This window comes from Mustela putorius, unplaced genomic scaffold (genome assembly GCF_011764305.1).
Source record: "Mustela putorius furo isolate JIRA1106 unplaced genomic scaffold, ASM1176430v1.1 tig00537241_pilon_pilon_pilon, whole genome shotgun sequence".
Classification (NCBI taxonomy): domain Eukaryota; kingdom Metazoa; phylum Chordata; class Mammalia; order Carnivora; family Mustelidae; genus Mustela; species Mustela putorius.
Window position 1 is genome coordinate 35,902 of NW_025422380.1, and position 25,249 is coordinate 61,150.

Here is a 25,249-nt window from a genome sequence, read left to right on the forward strand (position 1 = left end):
GGGGAAATACTCCTTGCAAATACACTAATACATTTTCAGATTACATTGGGGGACTTTCTGACTACCTTGTTACAAGTTATATTGTGAGAGTTATAGAACTGGTATACATTTATAAATGGGTTATTGGTATCGAATATAACCAAACTCGAAATATAATTATGTTATAAATTTAGAAAACATGCGCTCATTGTTGATTGTTGTGAATTAGCAAGAACACAAATGAAACATAGTTAGAATCTAACACAGTTGAAAATCAGTACTGGTACCTCACTTCAGCTGAAGAATGTTAGAACTGAGAGGGAACTGAGATTTTATCTACTTGAAATCCATCATTTTAAAGCCAGGAAAAATCAAGACCAAGGAGATTGTGCTGATTTATTTCCAAACCTCTATGGTGAGTTGTTAACAAGGTTGGTTGTTCTGGACCTGTGTCTCCTCCGATTCCGTCATGCTGCTTCTAGCACAACATGTTGCCACTCAGTATAAACAAAATCTAGGCTTCCATCCATAACACCCAAGACTGAAAAGAAATATTTTTTTAATGTGATAAAACACACTCAAACATAAAATTTACTGTTGGAACCATTTTAGAGTCTACAATTCAATGACTCAAGTGCATTCACAGTGTTCTGTGACCATCACCACCCTTCTTACCTCTAGAACTTGACCATCACCCCGAAAAGAAACCCCATCCCCATGCAACGTCATTCTCCATTCCTTCCTCCCCCTTCCTGTCAACCATTAATCCATGTTTGTTCTGTCTCCATAGAGACAGAACATGCCTGTTTCATATAAATGGGATCCTACAATATGCGGCCTTTTGTGCCTGACTTCTTTGGTATAGCCTCAGTGTTTTCAGAGTATGTCCATGTTGTAATATGTATCAGTACTTCATTGCCATTTTATGACTGAGTAGAGACCACATTTGTTCATCAACATTCATCAATCAATGGACATTTGGGTTGCTTCCATCTTTTTTGGCTCCTGTGAACAGTGCTGCTGTGAATATTTGCTATTTTCCTCGTGTCTTTTTTTTTTATGGTATTTTCGCCAGTGGAAGTGGGGTGTCTCATCATGGTCTTGTTTTCATTCCCTACTGACTAATGACAATGAGTATCTTTGTCTGTGTTTATTGGTCATTTGTATATCTTCTTTGGAGAAGTATCTACTCAAGTCCGTTGCCCATTCTAAAAAAAAAAATTAGTTCATTTCTCTTGTCTTGTTGTTGAGTACCTTACATATTAGATTCCCATTCAAACATATAATTATAAGTTATTTTCTCCCATTCTGTAGGGTATTTTTTAATGTACAAAAGTGTTTTAATTTTGATTAAGTCCTATTTGTCCATTTTTTCTTTTGTCACTTATGCTGTTGGTTTTTCATATCTAAAATCCAAGCTCATAATTTATCTGTTTTTTACTAAAAAATTTTAGCTTTCCTATTTAGCTCTTTGATTCATTTTGAGTTCATTTTCATAGATGGTATGAGGTAAGGGTTTAGGAGATCTGTTTTTATAAAATAACGCTTTCCACTTCAGAAATAAATCCTCTCATACTCTTACTTTTGGCAGACCCATGCACAGTTCAATTTAATTTAGTATAGCAACATTATCAGAAAACATTTACTGAGTACCCACTGTGTGATAAAGATATTAAACTGGTCAATTTCTGTGTATGAGGGTAAACATACAGAAGCAGGGGGTCCCAAAAAAATCTGACAAAGTTTAAAATTATTTAAGCGGTATGCTGAAAAAAAATGATCCTTGTCACAAATAATTTTGGGTCTTTGTTTTTGTTTGTGAATAGGAAATGAAAATGTACAATTTATATTATTTGAAAGTGCTTAAAATTTTTATCATAGATATAATAATACACAATAATACTACTCTATTCATTCTCATTACGTGTTTGCTAGAGAAGCATATGAAACATAGTTTGGTAAGAATTAATTTCAGAATATTTTGTGTGGGGAAAAATTAGGGGGGAATTATGGTTTGTGCAAAGTACATATGTTCCATAACAAGTATGTATTGAATAAAAGTTACTGAAGGAGTATTCCTCCCAATTAAGTTCAATTCAAATCAACCGGACACTTTCCTAAATCAGATCATTATAATGAATTTTGAAAAATAAGTAAGACATGACCTCACAGACTCACAATATGGTAATACCTACACAACTATGTGATTACATAAGCCAAAGCACTATATGGTGCTCAGACAGATAAAAGCCGTGATGAATGAGCATAACAAAGGAACCCTTACTTCTGCCAACGGGGAGATGAACTAAAAGCCAGATAGAGTCAGCATATACCTGAATGTCTATAAATAAAGAATTTTTACTTCTATCAGGAAGAAAGTTTAGAGCCAAAATGTGTTTTGAGTCAAGCTATGGGCCTGCCCATATCTGTGTGTGAGAAAGGTAATGCCTGCCACTAAAGCACGGCAGACAGAAGGGGAAAACTACATATGCGGAAACTCACTGGAAGACCATTGCAATGACCCAAAGAAAAGTTACTGTGATCACACAACGGCAGAAAGGTGAGAATGGACCTAGGCATCTGTGGTGGTAGAAACAGGGAGACTTAGTGAGTGACTGAATATTGGTGGTGGACATGGAAGGAAGTGGGACAATGTTACGGCTCCTGCCTTGGGGCTGCAAGGTGGATAGTTATGTCAGAGATAAGGAACATAGGGAATGGAGAATGTGCAGAAATGGGGAGCGACAGAGGTGAAGACCATGTTCAGTTTGGGACGCCCGTGAGTCTGAACTGTTTGCAGAAAACTAAAGGGGAGACTTCTGAGAATCTAACAGCCAGCTAAAGCCCTCAAAGAACCCAATTTTGTAAGAAAGATGAAAGTGTAAGAGAGATACTCATAAGCATAGTCACTCACTGCCTCCTCTTTGAACAACCAATATAAATAATTAGAGCATTAGACTGTCAAATTACCATCTGTATTTTCTACAAACCTGATTGTACAGAAAAATTCACTGATTGATGATAATGGTCTGAGTTTGAAACTTTCCTTCCTGCCCACTCCACACTTGACCCTCGCAGTATTTCAAGTCACATATATATTTATATTTATGTAACATGTATTTTATAAAAATATATTTTTATATTTATACTTACATACAAAATTTAATATAGCTAACATAAAATGTCTATTACTATAGACGTATGTTATATTTCTAACATAATTAAGTATATTATATGTGTCTGTTGATATACATGTAGAATTTAGGATATCATGTCCCTAAGTCGCTATCTAGACATCATTCATCATGAAAGTAGCTCTTTTTAAACTGCATCATACGAGAACTAAAAGACTAGAAGGAGGTGTGTGGCCAGTGGGATATGCATGATTTAACCTTTCAGGTCCCCTTTATATACTACACCAACCAAAGCCTGAGTTTCTGGAATATGAGAAACCTTTAAAAGTCTGGATATGTATGTCAAGGATCAAAGGAAAATGTCTGCACATGACCGGTCTGTCCCACTTAGTGGTATTTTGTTTCCTCCGTTTTTAGCTCTGTTAGTATTCAGAGGCGGGGGCTGGAGCTTGTGATAAAAAATATGGGAGAATTTAATAAGCATCTAAGTAAGGCAGTATTTAGCACAAGGGTCCAATGAGAGTTGTTACAGCATCAAATATCAGTGACCTTTGAGAATAAATAGTAAATACATAAAGCAAAGGCAGTAGACGTTTGCAATGGAGCTTGATGGGGGAGACGTCACAGTCAGCCCAGCCTGCTGAGAATCACGCTGAGGGCCGCACATATCTGGCCCTCCTCCAGCTCATCTCTCCATCTCATCGGCTTTGCTCCAGTCACAAAGACAGCCTTCCATTCCTGGAGCATCCCCTGCTTTCCCCTGTCAACTCCTAACTTGTTAAGTTTTGGGGTATTTTTTTAAATTTTTATTCTAGGTAGTTAACAGAGTGTTAAATCAGTTTCAGGCATGCAATACAGTGACTGAACAATTCTCTACGTTACTCAGTGCTCATCATAAGTGTACTCTTGGGATGCCTGGGTGGCTCAGTAAGTCAGAGCCTTCAGCTCTGGTCATGATCCCAGCCTCCTGGGATCAAGTCTCCCATAAGGTTCCTTGCTCTGCGGAGAGCTTGATTCTCCCTCTCCTTCTGCCTGTTGATCCCCCTGCTTGTGCTCTCTCTTGCTCTCTCTCTCTCTGTGTGTGTCTCTCTCTCTCTTTCTCTGAGAAATAAATGAATAAAATCTTGGGAAAAAATAACTAAGTGTACTCTTAATCCCCTAGACGTCTTTCACCCATCCCCCCACCTACCTCCCTCTGGTAACTATCAGTTTGTTCTCTTAGTTAAGAGTCTGGTTTTTGGTTTGTCTCCTTTTTTGTCTTTGTTTTGTTTCTTAAATTTTGCATACAAGTGAAATCATATGGTATTTCTCTTTCTCTCACTGACTTATCTCACTTAGCCTTATACTCTCATTAGATCCATGTGTGTTGTTGCAAATGACAAGATTTCATTCTTTTTATGGCTAAGTAATAGTCTATTGAATATATATATTACATCTTCTTTATCCATTCATCTATCCCTGGACACTGAGGCTACTTCCCTATTTTGTCTATTGTAAAATAATACTGCAATAAACATAGGGGTTGCATATATCCTTTTGAATTAGTGTTTTCATATTCTTTGGATGAATGCCCATTAGTGCAATTACAAGAGTTCTGCTGTTTTTAACTTTTTGAGGACAGTCCATACTATTTTCCAAAGTGGCTGCACCAGCTTACATTCCCATCAAGAGTGCATGAGGGTTCCTTTTTCCCCACAACCTCACCAACACTTGTTGTTTCTTGTGTTCTTCATTTCAGCCATTCTAACAGTGTGAGGTAACCTCCTACTTAGTCTTCATGGGTTTTTTTACTATTATGTTCAGCTGCCAGCATATGGTCCATCATAACTTTTTGATTTGGTGTTCAACAATAAATTAGTTATGTATAACACCCACTGCTTCATGTTTTAACCAAAATCTCAATTCCTCAGGTGGGGCATCCCAAGCCTGCCTCAGGTTCCCAGGCTCTGTGTTCTCACAGCACTCTGTGATTTGACCTCAATATCATTCTTTTTAATTATTTGTATCATAGTGTATTTTCCACTACCTGAAGTGCGAGGACGGTAGAGATTTGTCTTTCTTTTAAAGCCTTTATTTATTTATTTGAGAGAGAGAACAGAAGCAGGGGGGCAAGCAGTGGGAGAAGCAAACCCCCGCTGAGCAGACAGCCTGATGCGAGTCTCTATCTCAGGACCCTGGAATCATGAACTGAGCTGAAGGCAGGTGCTTAACTGACTGAGCCACCCAGGCGCCCGAGATTTGCCTTAACCCACACTTCATTCTCACAGGAAAGCACCAAACAAGGAAACAGAGGCCTTGGATTCTAATCTGTTGGGTTCTAAGTAAAAACCCGTCAGCAAGGCTCCAGTATCTGTACTGCACAGCACTGCACAGTCTCTCTCAAATTAAGTCACAGTTTAGGGCTCCCTTAAGAAAATTATTTTTTTCTTGAATAGTTAAAAATCTCAATAGTAAACATCTTGAATCAACCGGGATGAAATGTTCAACTTAACTAGAGTAAGTTACTTAAATTGTCGGCTTCTTGAACCACACAACTCTAATACAGACAAATAATCCTTCCTCTCTCAAGAAATGTAATGAAACAAATGTGGCAAAAAATTATTTGAAAACTTAAGAGACAGGGGATTCTTATAACCAAAATATCTAAATCTTTGACCTTTATTAACAATATGATACCACTTGACAAATGTCGAATCTGACATAATCTGAACAATAGGCAAAGGTCTCTTCCTGTGAAGATACTAACTGGAATGTTCCTCCAATTCGTAATTCATTATTTTCTCATAAAGAAAGTACTATAGGGGCGCCCGGGTGGTGTGGTTGGTTACGTGACCAACACTTGGTTTGGGCTCAGGTTGTGATCTCAGGGTCATGGGATTCAGCCCAGTGTCGGGATCCACGCTCAGCACAGAGCCTGCTTGGGACTCTCCCTCCCTCTGCCCCCTGCCCCTCCCAAGGGCTCTATTTCTCTCTCTCAAATAAATAAATAAATCTTAAAAAAAAAAAGAAAGTAGCATAGAATTAAAAACATACTGGTTAAACACAGAGTGGAAATGAGGAAAAACAATACTGTAGCTTGCGGCATCGTAACTCAGAGCAGCATGTCTGTGTTTGGCATTTCCTGTTTCACAGACTGAAATGCCACGTGTTTCTCCCCAGCCGCGGGTGTGCCGGTCCCCAAACACCCACAAGTAATTGGCTTTGATTGCTGCCCTGGTCTCTCCTGGGCTGTCTGTGACTTGAAATCTCTTCCCCGGAAGCCCCTTCTGGTTACTGTTACTCAAGCTAAAAGCCCCAGAGCAGCCCTACGTTAATGGGTCAAAGACCAACATACTGAAAATGTGAAAATACTGGCAAGTGCATGTCGGAGGAGAGCCCTAGATGCACTCCAGCGTTGTTAGTATCTGTTGCTGGACAAAAATGAAAATGTCACCTTAAGAAGGATAAAAAGTTTCTAAAGAGGACGATTCACATCTACAGTCTGATCAATCTCTTTCTCTGCATCACAACACGATGATGTATTGTTCTTTATTAATAATGAATATTTATTTTTCATTCTCACATAGTTAAATGGCTGGAAAAGACGGTTAATGAACATACACGGACTGCCCTCAGTGCATTAAATAAGTAATAACAGCAACTGTCATTAATATCGGACTTAGTGTGAGCTAAAAGCACAGATTCAAGGCTTGTTTTAGTTCTTTTGCCTCCTTGTCAAAAGATTTCCTCATGGATACATGTATTTTTTAAAACTCTATGTAAAGCTTAGCTGTGGGAAGTGTATGTAACTATCAGAAAATGTTTTTACTGGATTTATTAAATGAAACATATTGTGAAATTTATTGAGCATCTACTAGTATGCCAGTGTCTTTAATCCTCAAACCCCACCCTACAATGTAGGCCACTGTATCTACATGTTACAAATGTAGAAACTGATGCCTAGAATATTGTATGGGTAATAACACAGACAGGATGCACATTCAGGCCTGCTTGACTCTAAAACCTTAGATAAAGGCCCATGGGAAGGAGGTGATGGGGGTTGGGCGAGGATTAGAAAGGAGAGCTAGAGCGTTGAGAATGGCCTAAATAGCAAATACTAGAGAGACCAAATAAGAACATCAGTAGCAAAATGGCCAGAGGCAGAATCAAGTCAGATTATAGAGTACAAGGCATGGATTGGATGGTGGGAGAATGGATTGGGAAGATGGGGTTTGGTGTGACTGTTGGAAGCAGTGTCAGGTTCCAGTGGGTACAGGCTGGGTGCGTGGGTTGGCTGTCTTTAACTGAGAGGGGGAATGGAGCTAAAGCAACAGTACATCTTCTATTATTTAAAAAAAAAAAAAAAAAAAAAAAAACTCTTCCATCATTTAATTCATTAAACATATGTTCTATCCATAAGGCCTATTCGTCAAATCAAGTAAAATAGCAATTTTCATTGGTCTTCCCCCTTAACAAGGTGTCAGATTGCTATGCGTTCTTCAAAAGCTCCTGCAAACATCTCATCTTTTACTGACAACGTTAGGCAGAATGAATGCCTCCTTTGTATGTGCTCCCTAGATTTTACACATAACTATTTTTGTGATTTGCTTACGTGTTTGTTTCCCTTGTTAGAAGAGGAACACATAAGAGCCCAAACCATGTCTTTTTGCACTTGTCCCCATAACACAAATAGAATGGCAAATAAAAATCCAAAAATATCAATAATCATATTAAATGTATGTGGTCTAATCACCCTATTAAAAGCCAGAGATTATCAAATGGTTAGACAAAACAAAACTAAACTACATCTTTCTACAGGAAACCCTCTATAAATATAAACACGGATAGGATAAAAGGAAAAGAAGGAAAAATAGATATCATACAAACACTAGTCAAAAAATACCTAGAGTACAAAACGGCAAAAACTGAAATGTTAGGGTCGCCGGGGTGGCTCAGTTGGTTAAGCAACTGCCTTAGGCTCAGATTATGACCCTGGAGCCCCAGGATCGAGTCCGGCATCGGGCTCCCTGCTCAGTAGGGAGTCTGCTTCTCCCTCTAACCCTCTCCCATGTCATGCTCTCTCTCAAATAAATAAATAAAATCTTTTTAAAAAACTGAAATGATAAAAGTAGACGGTACAGTGAACATGGCCCAAACCAGACTTTCGGAGGCCTAGATTTAAGAAGATATGGAAACATGATTAATTCGCTCCCATCTTAGGATATACTCCATCCCTCTCTCTTACTTAACAGCTAAATCCTTGAGATGGTTGTTTGAATTCACGGTCTTTTTTTCTTTTCTGGTCAACTCTCACTTATCTCTCCATCTCTCACTGAATGAGACTTTGCTAAGGTTATAAAGGCCTCCACCCACTAAATCCAAAGGCCATTTTCAATCCTCCTTTCTCTTGATCTTCAGCAGCATATGACACCATTGATACGCCACCCTTTTTAAAACACTCCATTCTCATGGCATCACACCTTTTTGGTTTTCCTTTGACCTCTTTGCCTATTCCTTCACAGCCTCCTTTCTAACCTTATCTTCTTCTTCTCAAGCATTGTATGTTGGAGTTTTTCAAGATTCATACCCAGGCCTTTTTCTCTTCTTACTCTATAAACCATCCCTACATATGGTCTCACTCTTGTGAACAGCCTCAAGTCCTATCTATATGGCAATGACCTAAAATGCATACCTCCCGGTTGGCATCTGGCTTAAATTCCCTACCAAGCAGCGTTTTTGATCTCTCCAATTGGATGTCTCAGAGGTACTTCAAACTCAACATACTCAAAGCTAAACTCACAATATTCCTTCCTATTCCATTGTTTCTCTCTTGGTAAATGAGATCATTGCTCCATTTCCAAAAGGAAAAAGTCCAGGAATTATCTCACATACCCCTTTCTCTTGTTCTTCACACCCAATTGTTCCTTCACACCACAGCCAAAGGGATCTTTTAAAAAAAAAAAAAAAAATTTTTGAGAAAGTCACTCCTTCTTTAAAGTTTTCCGATGCCTTTTCCCTTGCTCTTAAAACAAGGACAACAAAGTCTGACTTCTGTCCCTCTCCAGACCATCCTTACCTCATTCAGGCCACTCTTGGCTCTGCTCTCTTTATTCTAGCCTCACCGGTATTTCTCAGTTTCTTCTGTCCTTCACAGGACCTTCCAGATGTTCCCATTCCTCCTCCTGATCTGGGCCACTGCTGTCCTTCTGCATAACTCCTACCCAGTCTTCAGATACTAACTCAAGCACCACTGACCCTGAAAAAGCTTTGCTGTTACCTTAGTCTAGGGTAAGCTCATTTGTTTCAAAAACTCTTACATGCTTCAGTTCTTTTCTTTCAGAGCACTTATCCTGGTTAATAATTACATATTAGAGTGATTATATGAAAATAATTTCTTCTATTGTTAGATTTTAAGTTCATGAGAGCAGGATTGTCTGTTTTGGTTCACATAATGTCCCTCGGACCAGAATTATGCCTGCTTTAGAGTAGATGCTGAATAAATATTGAACTAATGGATAAAGAAAAAATTAAGAAGCAAGAATACAAAGAAAGCAGAGCTCAAGTAAGTAGAGACCAGAAAGCCAAAGAAGAAAAAGTCAATAACGAGTGAAACAAAGGAGGTGAGCATTTAAAGAAGAAAGTAGTTAAAAGCTTCATATGTTGCAGAAAGATTAAAAGGCATGAGAAGGAACTAATGAATGGGAGCAAGCAGAAAACTATTTGCGACCTTTGAGAAAATAGTTTCAGTGTATTGATAGACTCCAAAGTCAGATAGCAGCAGAGCTGAGGAATGAATGGGAGACAAGAATACAGAAGAAGAAGTGGACTACTTTTCAAGAATGTGTCAATGAAAGGAAGGGATATGGGCTGCAGAAAGGATGGAGAGCTCAGTCACTGGAATATACTGATGGTGATCACAGAGGGGGAATCACAAGTCCAAGGCTACGGTAGGAGGCAGAACAAAATGACAGGGTTTGCAACCGAAGACAGAAGGTTAGTAAATTATCTTTTCCTGTGGTGCAATCCAATTACTTTCTATCAAGATAATGGTGATAAAAATAATAGCTGGGGTGGCTGGGTAGCTCAGTGGGTTAAGCCTCTGCCTTCGGCTCAGGTCATGATCTCAGGGTCCTGGGATCAAGCCCCCCATCAGACTCTGCTCAGCAGGGAGTCTGCTTCCCCCTCTGCCTTACTCTCTCCCTTTCAAATGAATAAATAAGATCTTAAAAAAAAATAGCCAGCTTTTTTTTTTTTTCTTTTTGGACTGACTACTCGGTAAGTACAAAGCAAAGTGCTTCAACACTTCTCACTGGAGCTCCCAGCATCTCTGTTAAGGAGTGGGACCATTACCCCATTTTACAGATGAAGACCCTACTTAGCCACACAATGAGCAATTGATAGAATTGAAATTAAATCCAGATTTATTGACTTAGCACACACTATTGATTCCTAATTCCCCTGTTCCTTGACTCATTACCTTACAGCTACAAGTGGCCATGTGGCCCAGCCAATGGGATGTAAGTGCAAATATGTTTGGAGCTTCCTTGGAAGGCTTTTCCTTTTTTAAATATATAAATAAATATATTTCCATATATTTAATATCTATTATCTATTAAATGTATATTAAAATTTATAAATATTTAAATTAAATCTATGTAAATACATTTAAATGGTTTTTAAAGGAAAAGCCTTCTCAGGCTTTATTATATATAAAAAGCAAATATTGCTGGGCCATCCCATCCTCATAACTTGAATGTGATTATAAATCCTAGAGCTGGCTGCTGTCTTATGATACTTAGAGAGTAGCAGAGAAATCACAGAGAAGCTAGACCACCAAGAGCCACAGGACAACAGCCACCTATACCTAGACTTCTTGCTATGTGAGAAAAAAAAAGAAAAAGAAAAAACACAGAACCAGGATTTTTCAAATCACGTTGATCAGGTTTTCTGTTATTTACACTTGATTATATTCCTAATGGGTATAATTCAAAAGCCTCTGCTCCTATCTCGAAAACTCTATCACCTCTTCTCTATGAAATACAAAGACTGAGGCTCTTTCCACCTCCCCCAGAGCATTCTGAAGGAGTTCAAGGTTGAAAGGCATACACAAATGTCTTGAAAAATGAAATTACTAGAGCAACTTATTGCTGTTTCAAAAAATCTTAAATCTCAACTAAGGAAAGAGATCAGAGTAAACACCCCTAGGGATACAGGATAGGGCAGCGTTTTCCTAGAATGACAAATCATAACCTGCTGGGAGTTTCTCACATGACACATGTCCCCTTTTGAGAATCACAGCCAGGGTGAACCACCTCGTACAAACAAGATGATGAGCATATCCTTACAGATGTGTTCAGGAGAGGAAAGGTTGAGGAGTAGAGTTTTATGATGACAGAGAGGCACACTTTCATTATGACATCAGTAGCACAATAATTGGTAAAAAATATATATATAATTTTTTTTGAATCCAGGGGGAAACAATCCCACCTTATCAAGTGTGGCCTTTCTTAAAATGCAAGTATTTACTTTTATATGCATAACAGTAACAAACAATAAGTAGTAGTATGACCCAATAAAGCTGACAGAACCTAGACAGTATAATGAAATACTAACCAACGGGACTAGAGCATTCACAGGAAGAAATGGAGGTATGTTTCAGAGAAAGGCTAGAATAAATTTGAAATGCTTTAGTTTTTTAAATAGGTTTCCTCTTCATTTTAATTTATCTTGGTGGAGATCAAATTTACCACTCTCTCATTAAGAAATTAACAAAGTCATTTTTTTAAAAATTGGACTCAACATCTCAGGTCCCAAATTATTGGTTTGGTCATTTTACTGGACGTAGTGCTAGTATTTTCACTCACAAGACATCAGTTAAGCACCTACTGTGGGCAAGGCTGTTCTTGCCTTTAGAGTGCCATCAGAGCAGAGAAGAAATACCCCAAATTGCTTGCCTCTGTGGAACCTATATTCTATGAGAATAGGGAGCAAATAATAAGCAAATAAATATGACGCAAATTATGCCAATCAAGAATAAGTGCTATCGTGAAAGAAAGCCAGGAAGGTGTAAGGTACACAGGCCATTTGGGGTGAGAATGAGACAGAGTTTGGGGGTGGGGAATGGTTGGTAGCTGCAATTTTAAATATGATGGTCATAAAGGTTTCATAGGGATGAAGACACCTGAAGTGAGATCTAATGGAATCAACCCATAGTCACACAGCTATTTGCTTTAATACTAAGTCTTCTTCTGTTGAATGTATCAGTGGAAAAGAGTTAATAGCCAAAGGCAAAAATATTTTTAAAAAAGACTTAATTTCCAAAATGTGGAGTTTTTTATTAAGTTACTGGTGTGTTGGTGTACTGAGTTTTTGTTTTTGTTTTTAAATAAATTACTGCACTGGATCTAAAAAAAAAAAGAAAGAAAGAAAAGTGATACTGTTTTCCTTACAAGTCACCCTGAGTCATTATAATCAGGCCAAAAAAGGAAAAAAGGCACTCCAGTGATTGGTAACCTTCTGAAGCTCACTGTTGATATATTTGCCTTTGGAGGAAAAGTTTTAAATGTTCATTTGGTTCCTTTATTCATTTTCTGATACACCCCAAACACATATTTCAAATGAAGAAAATTTTGTTTACTCTTAACAGAGCCCAAATTTCATCATGGGCTAAAATTTTAAGACATAAAATGACTGCTGAAACTGAATTTTAATCATATAGATGAATCACAACATGCATCTTTAGCTAGGCATGTATTATGGATAAGTCTAGTTTTCTACAGAGAATAATCACATGTTCTAATTACCATTTTGGTTATACGCATAATTAATAATATTCTGTCTTAATGGGACACACTGAATCTTCAGACAGTTGCAAGCTTTAACTATGCGTACTGCCAAATCCAACTGTCAGCCGGGCTGCCAAACACAAAGGAATCTTGATGTAGTGTTTTAGCATTGCTAACAGTGTGCATATCTTTATACATGATACAATGGAAAAATTAATTGCCTCTCTTTCTTCAAAATTTTCTCCACACTAACAATTTCACACTGCTTGATTGATCACTTACCCTAAATCATATATATTGGCAAGCAATCTCATGAACAAAAAAAAATATGAATGTAAACTTGTGACCCTAGACAAAGAAGAGAAGCAATGTTGTAGGACTTACTGATTGTAAACTTTCATTTTCTCGTAAACAAGCCGTGTGAAGTTCTGATTTCAACGTTGCAATGTGACTCCGATGAGATGTCATTTCCTTCTCTAATGTAGCAATTCTAGCACTTGCAAGCTGGTAGACATCCATGAAACTTTTAATCATAGCCTTAAGAAATAAATATAATGTCACATACAATTCAAATAAAGATGTCCCCAAAGAAGAATTTCCATAATTTGAAAGCAAAATCATTAAAATTTTAATATAAACAACTTTTCATCTTTCTTTCAAATAATAAAGCTAACCCTCACATTTTATATTGAGAACAGGGACTATTTTAAGAAAGTTTGGGAGAAAATAATTGAGACTTCTTTCCCAGAGTATATATTTAAATGAGATGTACTTTGATCTATTGTGTTTAAAATTTAGAATGCAATTTTTAAAGATGGCACACTTATTTTCTTTGTGAAGTTGAATTCAAATTGTAATTTGACCTAAATTTCAATCTTGAGACATACAATAGATGGATATATAAGCAAGATATTTCAAAATGAGCTGAGTTAGTAAAATTTTCAGTCCACCTAAAAAAACAAATGGTTTGAAACAAAAGGAGCTGAAATAATCCTGTAATTTGTTTAAGAGTAAATAATGTGATTCTTACATTGTACAAAAAAGCATAATTGTGTTCATTCATATAACAGAGGATTGCTCATGTGTTATACTATATATAATAAAATACAGGTGTGTGTAAGTTTTTCTCCTCCCTAAATAAGTTATATTTGGGGGATTATTCGACCCCTGTTACAACAGTTTAATCATATTTTACAGACTTCTTCTTCTAAAGCAACCAGTAGTGAATTGTAAGTCCAAGAACGCTATCACAACTTTTTTAAAAAGTCTTTCAAAATACCTCAAATATAATAAAAAACAAATATTTCAAAGACATATTCAAAGATAATGTTGTATTATTTACCTGAAAAAAAATGTTCTAAACACAGCAACAAGCAAGTAAAATGGTAGACAGTCTGAGAATTTCTAAATTCTATTCAATCCAAAGGGTTTGATTTGGAAAAGCTTTGAGAAACTAGATATTTGAGCAATTCTGAATGCACATGAAATAATGTGGTGAACAAAGAATAAGAAACAATGTATACAATGTCTGAAAAACAGAAGTAGGTTAACTATTTATAGGTAAAAGTAAGAAAATACGCACCTTTTCTCCTAATAAATTCCTATTTGCCCTAAAATATTAAGCTCGGACACCATCTCTTTCAAGAAACCTCTTTTGAACCCAAAGGCACTGTTAACATTTACTCTAGCTTTCTGTGGGCCCCCCCATGCTTACTTTTATCATAATGCTTATTGCTTTAGCAGAAAAGTATTAGTTTACGTGTTTCTCTTTACTAAACTGAGGAGCTCCTTAGGCCAGATACTATGCCTAATCATCTCTGTATCATCAGGGATGTTAGTGGCCCACAGTGAGCACTTGTTTGAATGAATGAATGAATGAATGAATGAATGAAAAGATTTTTAAAAACCCCAAGTTGAAGCCGTATGTTGGCATAAAATACCTTATAGGAAAGGATGAAGATATTTGGGAAACTATAATCTTAACACTCTAATGTATAAATTGTTAACTATACTTTGTTCAAGTTGAAAAAAGAAGTGAAAAGCACAGCTGTAGGCACAAAAGGACAGAATACACAAATAGAGAATTCTATTACCCAACATTGAATGAGCATGGTATGACTTCATGTTTGGGAACATCTCTACCTTACTTTGAGTCATTTCAAGATGAGCTTATAGCTAATACTAACACAAAATATTTCTCTGGGTTTCAAAGGTATGTAAAAACCAGAAACTATAGGGGCGCCTGGGTGCCTCAGTGGGTTAAAGCCTCTGCCTTTGGCTCAGGTCATGATCCCAGAGTCTAGGGATCGAGCTCCGCATCAGTCTCTCTGCTTAGCAGGGAGTCTGCTTCCTCCTCTCTCTCTCTCTCTCTGCCTGCCTCTCTGCCTACTTGTGATCTCTCTCTGTCAAATAAATAAATAAAATCTTTTAAAAAACAAACAAACAAAAAACCTAGAAACTATAAAACCCTATCTGCTTCTTCCTATGACAAGTGTCTCTCTACCCATAATTCATTCATCTTCACCAGGTTGTAAACCAAGTATCACAAGTCCTATTTCGGTCTAGTCCCCACTCTGCTGCTTACTCAGCCTTGCTCTGTTGGACAATGCCACGTCTTCTCTCTGGGCTTCCATTTTTTCCCTCCACGTACTGGGAAGAAAGGTCATTTTCTTGCCTACTTCCAAAACTGTTGTAAGTCTCAGGTAATTAAAAATCTAAGGCAAAGCCATTCTCTTCATCCTTCAACTTCGTTGCATCTGTGTAAGAAAGCCCTCCAAAAATCTCACTCTCACTGAATCTCATTGTAGTATTACTTTAGTTCTATTTTTAAATTCTCCATTAAGATCTTAATGAGACAATCTGTGATAGGTGGTTTGCATACATATATTCTTGTTGGATAAGGACCTAAAATGTATAAAAGGTACAAAAACATGCATAAGAGCTTATTGAATAAAAAAAGGAAGTACTCTTCTGTCAGTATGGGCTCCTGAATTATGATTTCACTGTTAAGGCACAATAGAATTGGCTTCTAACAGTCAAAGATAAAAACCTCAACATTTCCAAAGTTATCCCACATCCTAAATTTAGAGAAACATATTTCATGAATTCTCATGTACATGATACTCTTCAAGGAAAAATGATATTCCTTCAAACCTCTTTTTAAAAAAAAATAAAATACTTTTTTGAGGAGTTACACCTAAATTTTTATATGGTGGATGGACCAAAAGTCATAATTATTTTGGCTCCTTCCTTGATCTACTTTTAATAACTAAATCTAATATTCAGCACATATTAAGAGATACCACATATTATTCTTTATAACACTAAAAAGAATATAATGATAATCAATTTTTTGCATAGGATTTAGAATGTTAGACATTTAAAATCTTTTAAAGCAGTATTGCATTTGAGAGATGAAAGCGGTTTTTTACAATGCTTATATATCTTTTCAGAACAACAAGAAGAGTGGTAAATACAGCAAGCATGTTTCATGGCATAAACAGTATATTATAGCATGGTCGGGGGAGGGGCGTTGCCTGTGAAATCACAGTTACTCCAAGAAACACCAGACCTTTTGAGGAATAAAGAACGTTAACTGCCAATATTAAGAAGTAATTCAAACTACGTCACAAAGGATTCCAGTGAAAAACCCAACTCTTTAATAGAAAAGGTGTCAGGTGGGAAGAAGTGGAAATGATCCTCTGAATAAACTGAGAGGGCACTGGGGCGGGGGGCAGGGGGAGGGGGAAGGAATGAGCACCTAGTGACTTCCGTATCAAGCTCCCAAGGTCTAACCTCTGTTCTGTACTAAAACATCTCATCTTTTTTATATCAGCAAACAACGACAGAACAGCATGATACTGTGATCAGCTCGCCCAGCACTGGAGAATTTATGCCGTGACATCTTTGGCCGTAGGGATTTTGGCCACACCATGAGACCTGTATCTCAGCGGGGCTTATCTAGTTCCCGGAGAAACAGAACAAAAGACGGTTTCTGGATAAGAACAGGCTTTTGTTACAGAGATAATCTGGAGTGTTTATAATCAACATAACAAGAGGAGAGAATCCACATAAAATTCCACACCCTAGCCATTTTAAGGAAAAGGGTAAGTGTTTTCAGAATTCAAAAAATTTTTAGATACAGTAGATGACTGTCACTTGTGCACTACAATATTATTTATGTAATTCATTATGTATATATTATTATGTAATTTAGGCTGACTTCAAAACTGGATTTCGGGAGAAATGCAGTCCTTGGGAACCTGATGTCAGGAGAAGAAATTAATGGAAAATGTCGTGAGGCCTAGAAGCCAAAAGAGCAAACTTTTTATCTATATTTTTGAGTAACTAGGAAGCAAAAACCTCAAATATTTCCCTTTAAATATAACTATAGTTATACTTCATTCCATCTACCATATAAATATACCATGTAAAATGGATATACCAAGTATGTGGAATATAATAAATCCCCATAAAATGGGGATGATAATTCCAAACTTATAAGGATTTTGTGAAGATTAAAGCACTATTAAAACCTGGAAAGACCTTACCTGTCTGAACATAGTAAACCGTCTGGTAAATTTTGGCTGTTAGTAATGATAATGGGATCAAATTAGGAAAATTATTACTTTAACTCATAAAGCAAAGATTCAATATTTCTTTTTTTAAGATTTATTTATTTATTTTAGAGGGGGAGGGCAGAGGGAGAGAGGCAGAAGCAGACTCCCCACTGAGCACAGAGCCTGTGGGTCTCAATTCCACAACCCCAAGATCATGACCTGAGCCAAAACCATGTGTAGGACACTTAACCTACTGAGCCACCCGGATGCCCCAAAGATTTAATATTTCTGATGGGTATTGTTAGACATAATATAAATACTTTAAATATTAAATATTTTATACATATTGAAATATTAAAGCCCTTTCAAATTTAAAGAATTTTAGAGGCCAATGAATATTTACTTTCTAACAACACAACTGCCCACTGGTAAGACATGAACAGACACTTCTCCAAAGAAGACATACAAATGGCTAATAGACATGAAAAAATGTTCATCATCATTAGCCATCAGGGAAATTCAAATCAAAACCACATGGAGATACTACCTTATACCAGTGAGAATGGCAAAAAATGACCAGACAAGAAACAAGTGTTGGAGAAGTTGTGGAGAAAGGGAAACCCCCTTATATACTGTTGGTAGGAATGCAAGCTGGTGCAGCCACTTTGGAGAACAGTATGGAGATTCCTTAAAAAGTTAAAAAATAGGGACACCTGGGTGGCTCAGTGGGTTAAAGCTTCTGCCTTCTGCTCAGGTCATGGTCCCAGGGTCCTGGGAAAGAGCTCTGCATCAGGCTCTCTGCTCTGGAGGGAGCCTGCTTCCTCCTCTCTCTCTGCCTGCCTCTCTGCCTACTTGTGATCTCTGTCTGTCAAATAAATAAATAAAATCTTTAAAAAAAAATAAAAAGTTAAAAAATAGAGCTACCCTATGACCCACCAATTGCACTACTGGGTATTTACCCCAAAGTTACAGATGTAGTGGAAAGGAGGGCCATATGTACCCCAATGTTCCTAACAGCAAAGTCCACAACAGCCAAACTGTGGAAAGAGACAAGATGACCTTCAACAGACAAATGGATAAAGAAGATGTGGTCCATATACACAATGGGATATTACTCAGCCATCAGAAAGGATGATTACCCAACTTTTGCATCATTCCTGCTTTGCAGGAAGCCTGCTTCTCCCTCTCCCACGCCCCCTGCTTGTGTTCCCTCTCTCATTGTGTCTCTATCATAAATAAATAAAAATCTTTAAAAAAAAAAAAAACAACTAATGACGTACTGTATGGTGACTGACATAATAAAAACAAAACAAAACAGAACTGCCCACTGATAATAAAATAGCTCCTATTTATGATGTCCTTTTTTAAAAAGTTTTTACTTAAACTCCAGGTAGTTAACATAGTGTTATATTAGCTTCAGGTGTACAATATAGAGAGTCAACACTTCCATACATCACCAGCACCCTCCTCAATCCCCGCCACGGATTTCACCCATCCTCCCACCAAGCCCCGCTCTGGTCACCATCAGTTTGCTCTCTAGAGTTAAGAGTCTTGTCTCTTGGTTTGCCTCTCCTCCTCTCTCCCTCTCTGCCTCTCCTCTCCTCTCTCTCCTTTTTGTTTCCTTTGCTCTTTGGTCTTGTTTCTGAAGTTCCACATCTGAGTGAATTATTATGTCATTCTCAAGGAAGAAAATCTTACTGCGATAACACACTCATAGTTTTTAGTATCAAATTTTGTTGATGAGCACCTGGAATTAAAGGAAAATTATTTTCTTCATTATCAAGGAGTGACTCTGGTAAGGTTGCTCATTTGCTCTCCTTCCAATATTTTAGTAATGTAGGGCAGAAAATTAGAGCTGAAGGGCCTATTGCCAGCAGTCTACAGATAGTAATGGTCTCCCGGGCAAGATCCAGTCTAAGATCTCGATAGGACTCTGCAGTCTGGACGTTTGGTTTCTGGCCCATCCACAGTTCTTTGTTTCACGTTGACATTCCAGCGGAAAGCTGTGGAGGAGAGACTGTATCAAGATGGCTGACCGCCAACCACCTCCTTGCTTTGCACACTGAGTGTCTGTGTGTGTGCATGTGCGTAGCGTGCATGTGTGTGTATTTAAAAGCTGCTAAGAATGCCACCAGCCAACAAGAATTCTGAGGAATCAATAAGGAATAGAAGTAGAAGGGACCATAAACAAAATTTTGCAGAAACCTCGCACAAACTACAAGCAAAGGAAGGAACAGGCCACATGAGGGCTTGAAGCTAAGCATAATAAGCCATAAGAAGTGGGCTTAACCTTGTGTTATAATATCCCTGAGACCTTCTATTCCCAATAAGAAGTTATTATTAATGATTTTCAGTGAAAGAAGTATGTTTTATAATTTTAAAAATCTTGTATAACTTTCTGTGATAACTGCTGTTCAGAAGTCTAATTCTGAGTCCCCACCAGCACCACTCCTACAAAACATGGCTAAAAGATGAGATGCACGGGGCACCTGGGTGGCTCAGTCAGTTAAGCACCTGCCTTGGCTCAAGTCTAGATCCCAGGGTCCTGGGATTGAGCCCCGCATAGGGCCTTCTACTCAGCGGGGGTCTGCTTCTCCCTCTCCCTTCCCCACTCCTCCCACTTGGGCTCATTTTCTCTCTCTCTCTCATATAAATAAATAAAATGTTGTAAAAACAAGGAAAGATGAGGTGCAGGTGACAGAAGGGCACCATTGGCTGTGTTGTGAATCATGACACTCATGTTTCAATCCCATCAATTAAACAAAAGCTTTAACTGGAATTTGGGCTAGAAAATTTCCAACTTCCCTGAATTCATCAATTGCTCTTTAAATATGCCGTGTTTTTTATTTTAACAAATACACTTTTTTGTTTTTCTTTTATTTTTCAGTGTTCCAAGATTCATTGTTTATGCACCACACCCAACGCTCCATGTAGCACGCGCCCTCCTTAATACCCACCACCAGGCTTACCCAACCCCCAAACCCCCTCCCTCAAAATCCTCAGTTAGTTTCTCAGAATCCACAGTCTCTCATGCTTTGTTTCCCCCTACGATTTCCCCAATTCACCTTTCCTTTAACAAATATACTTTACATTAAATATATCATATTTCTAACAAAGTTTCAAAACACACACTTTGGTTAGGAAATTATGCTTCACAACTTTTTACATGTACCTAAATAAATTTTTATAAATTCAGGTCGATTTTAGAAAAAAAGTTGAGAATTCTAGACATATTTTCAAACACTATTTTCATAATGCTTTCTTCCTAATCCTTCAATAAAGCAGTTAGTTTGGCTGTTGTTATTGCTGTTTTTGCATATGTCACTTTACCTTGATGTAAAAGAACGTGTTTTGTTTGGGAGGGTTTTTAAAATAATTTTCCAAATAAAATGCTCTTGACAGCCCCTTGCCATCAAAGAGAAGGTCCAACTACAGACTTGGAATCTTTCTCTTTTTGTTAAAGAAAATTGCATAATTCATACTAAGTTCAAGAGTACTTTGAAGCACTTTATCACAGGAAAGAACAACCTTATATAGAAGATTTTAAAGACTACCTTTTAACTCACTGCAAACTATTGTAAAGATTACACCATGTAAAATATTTTAATCCGTAAATTCACTTAAGCAGACGGGCCACATTGAACAGCTCATATTGAAACGCACAAGAAGTAAATAAACCAGCAAGGATACCCCTCCCAGCCCCTCTGCACTGTGAAATCCTCCCTCCTTTCCTTCAACACACCTTATAGGAAAGTCTGTGTCTAAAAAACGAACCAAGTGATACGCCAGTCCATACCAAAGAGATCTAGCCTGGGTTAGCAGGGTGCCCCACTCAGGGCCTCAGCACACTGAAATTAAGGGTCAAATGCAGCTACAGACTCGTCTGAGATTCAAGGTCCTTTTCCAAGCTTATTCAAGCTGGTGGCAGAATTTCTTTCCTGAAGGCTGGAGAATGGAGGTCTCCATTTGCTTGCTGGCTGTCAGTCACGGTTACTCTCAGTTCCTAAAGACTGCCTCATGTTGTTGCTGGATGGACCCCTCCTTTCTCAACATTGCTGTTTGCTTTCTTCCAGGCCAGCAACAGAGGATCTCCCTCACTTTACCCTCTTTTAAAAGCCTCATCTGATTAGTTCAGGCCCATCCAAAATGATCCTGTATTTACTGGTCTTGCCCACCCTCAAAAGGAAGAGATTAATTACATGGTAGGGGCACACCAGGAGAAGGGTCTTGGGGGACATATTAGCATTCTGGTAATCACAGCCCAACCACACACCTTAAATAAAAATTAACTCAAAATTGACCACAGACTTAAATGTAAAATATAAAACTGTAAAACTTCTAGGAAAAAAAAAATAGGAGAAAATCTTTGGCATCTTAGGGCTTGAAGTGTTCTTAGATGGGATACTGAAAGCATAATCCATAACAGAAAAAAATCAATAAACTGAACTTCACCAGAATTAAAAACTTTTGCCCTCAAAAGATCCTTTTTCTAAGATTAAAAGAAAGCTACAATAGGGGTAAACATTTGCAAACCACATATCTGATAAAGAACTGATTTCAGAATATGTTTTTTTAAAAAACTCTCAAAACTCAATAATAAAATGACAAACAATCCAATTAGAAAATGAGCAAGAAACACTAAGATACATTTTACCAAAGAAAACATACAAATCTCATATAAGCACATTAAAAGATTTTCAAAATCACGAGCCATTAGGGAACAGAAGGAAAAACAAAACCACAGTGAGATAGTACTCTACACCTACCAGAATGGCTAAAAGAAGAAATTGTGACAACATAAAAAGCTGGTGAAAAAGCAGAGAAATGATTCTCATACATTCTGGTAAGAATGAAAAATGGTACAGCCCCTCTAGAAAACAGTTTGACAATTTCTTTATTTTTTTTAAAAAAGATAGATTTATTTATTTATTTATTTATTTGAGAGAGAGAGAGAGAGATTGTATGTGTGTGTGTGTGTGTGAGAGAGAGAGAGAGAGAGGGTTGAGGGACACAGGGGGAAGCAGACTCCCCACTACGCAGGGCTTGATCCCCGGGACTTTGGGATCATGACCCAAGCCGAAGACAGACGCTCAACCACCTGAGTCACCCAGGTGCCCCAAGGCAATTTCTTTAAAAATTAAGCATACACTTACATTTGGCCCAGAAACCACAGTCCTAGGTCTTTTTTTCTAGAGAAAAAAATTTATTCAGGGACATCTGGGTGGCTCAGTCAGTTAAGCATCTGCCTTCCACTCAGGTCATGATCCCAGGGTCCTGGGATGGAGTCCCGCATTGGGCTCCCTGTTCAGTAGAGAGCCTGCTTCTCCCTCTGCCTACCACTCCCCCTGTTTGTGTGCTCTCTGTCTGTCTATAACAAATAAATAGATAAAATCTTTAAAAATTTTGTTCATTCAAAAATCTGTACATGAATGTTCGTAACAGCTTTATAGGTAATAGCCCAAAACTGGAAAAAAAAAATAGCCCAAAACTGGAAACAATCAAACTGTTCTTCACAAACTGTTCCAAACAAATTGTGAAACATCCATACCATGGCTACTGGTGTAACAATATAAAGGAACAAACTATTGATAGACACGACAACAGCAATGTAGATGGATCTCAAGGGTATTATGCTGAGTGGGGGAAAAAAGACAATCTCAAAAGATCACATCCTGTAGGATTTCATTTATTTATCATTGACAGAATTATAGAGACAAAAAGCATTTAATGGTTCCAAGGGGTTAGGGAATGATTCGGGGTGGGGCGGAGGGGCATGCGAAATGTCTAGAAAAATGGTTAGCTGATGGAGATCTTTGTGGCGATGCCACAGTCATGTATCTTGAGTGTGGTGGTGACTATACAAACACACATCTGCAATAAAATGTCATAGAACCCAGGGCGCCTGGGTAGCTCAGCCAGTTAAGCGTCTGCCTTCGGCTCAGGTCATGATACCAGTGTCCTGGGAGAGAGCCCTGCAATGGGCAGCGGAGAGCCTGCTCTTCCCTCTCCCTCTGCCTGCCGCTTGGCTTCCTTGTGCTTTCTCTCTCTCTGTGTCAAATAAATAAATAAAATCTTTAAAAAAAAAGTCAAAGAACTCTACACACACACACACACACACACACACTGATGTCCATCTTCTAGTTTTGATAGTGTACTAAAGTTACGTAGGATGTAACATTAGAGGAAACCGGATGAAGGATACTATTTTTGCAACGTCTTGTGAATCTATAATTATTTCAAAATAAAAAGGTAAAAAAAGCAAAGGGAAGCAAAGTCCCTATGCACATATATAGTCTGCTCCTGTTTAATTAAAATGGGGGAGATACATAAATTTAATTACATATCTACACATATTGTAGAAACACATGAGAGAAGAACAAAACTGCTTCCAAAACTTTTAAATGGTATCTGCTTATCTGCCAAAGTCTCAGACTACATCTTTTTATATCTTAACCAGTCCTTTGCCTATAACTCCCAAAGACTCCTTTATGGAGTCACGTGAGCAAGACAACCTGAGAGGACGGCAGACACCTGTGTCCATTTGCTCCCTGTCACAGCAATGCCAGCTGTTCTGGGGCCGGAGTATAGCTGTGGCCCCAAAGGAATCAAGGCAATCTGAGGGGCCTCTGTCCCCAGTTCTCTTCTCCACTGGAAGTCAACCCCACATCTGCCCTAAAATTGGGGCCAATGAGGGAGGTAGGCTCCCACCCTCCCTACCACCAGGAATCACCAAATGAGTTGGGATGGAGGACAGTCCATAAAGTCTAGGTTTGCTCCAATCTGGGCCCAAAGGTGTTCTTGCTTCCTTTGTAGTTCCCACACTGCAAGGCTTGCCTGGCCCCTAGTGCTGGCAACCGCAGTGACCATGTGCCAAACATCACAACGTGAGCTTTATGTACTCTTCTAATTCTGGCCAGGACTCCGTGAGACACGTTATCTCTACGATTAGGAAACCAAGGTTCAGGTATGCTAAGTACCTTACCCAAGGTCTCCTCACTAATAAAGAATGGCACTGGGGTTCAAATTCACGTCCGTTCAATTCCAGAGCCAGGGCTCCTTCCATGTGTTGCAAGTTTCTGAGGTTGCTTTAAATTTGGGGTTTAGTGTTTTATTTGGCTTGTTTGGGGCTGTCTATTATACCAAATTTCTCAGTAAGAGCAGCAGAATTAATCTAGGCTTTCCAAGTTTCAAAAATGCACAGCTAGTCTATCACAGCATTCATTTAACTGTCGATTCAACCCAGGATCTCTCGTCTCCTGACGGAAAGGGTATAAAAATTTTGAATTTTGAATTTTGCTGTGAAACCAGGATTCTTGAAGTTCCCAAATTCAATAATTATTATATCACACTGACTCGGGACAACTAGTTTTTCCTTACATAATGGAAATATTTATTTCAAGTAAAGGAACTTCAGATGACATTTTCTTGAGCCTTTACTTCTATCTATAGAATATGGGTTCAATAAACACTTGCAACAAATTCATGAGTCTCTATTCTGTCCTAATATGTCACATAATATCTACACTACCCCCAAAAACCTCTTTGGATTTTAGAAAAATGTAATTTGAAAGAAGGCCATGAGATTATTTTAATGAGAAAAAAAATTAAATTAAGCTTACAAATTAAAGAAAATCTTCTATCATTCATACAATAGGTTATTTTGAAAATGACACAATTTGGAAAAACAACTTCTAGTGTGTTTCATTGACTCATATATGTAAAATGGCAGTGTGTTGTACAGCTCCCAGCTGCCTGACTTGAGGCTCTGATGTTACCAGTGATGGACATTAGAAGACTTCCAACCACCAAAATA

At 38.0% G+C, this 25,249-nt stretch overlaps 1 protein-coding gene across 1 annotated transcript in view; it reads right to left on the minus strand.

Annotated features, from left to right (window-relative positions):
- Positions 1-8,173: 8,173 nt before the first annotated feature.
- LOC123386979 (coiled-coil domain-containing protein 171-like) overlaps positions 8,174-25,249 on the minus strand; it is a 98,826-nt gene continuing 81,750 nt past the window's right edge. Inside the window, exons 7-8 of the mRNA XM_045073488.1 lie at positions 13,262-13,414; positions 8,174-9,039 (exon numbers count right to left, since the gene is read on the minus strand). Coding sequence (XP_044929423.1) covers positions 9,019-9,039; positions 13,262-13,414 — 174 coding nt within the window. The 3' untranslated portion in view covers positions 8,174-9,018. The remainder of the gene's footprint in view (positions 9,040-13,261; positions 13,415-25,249) is intronic.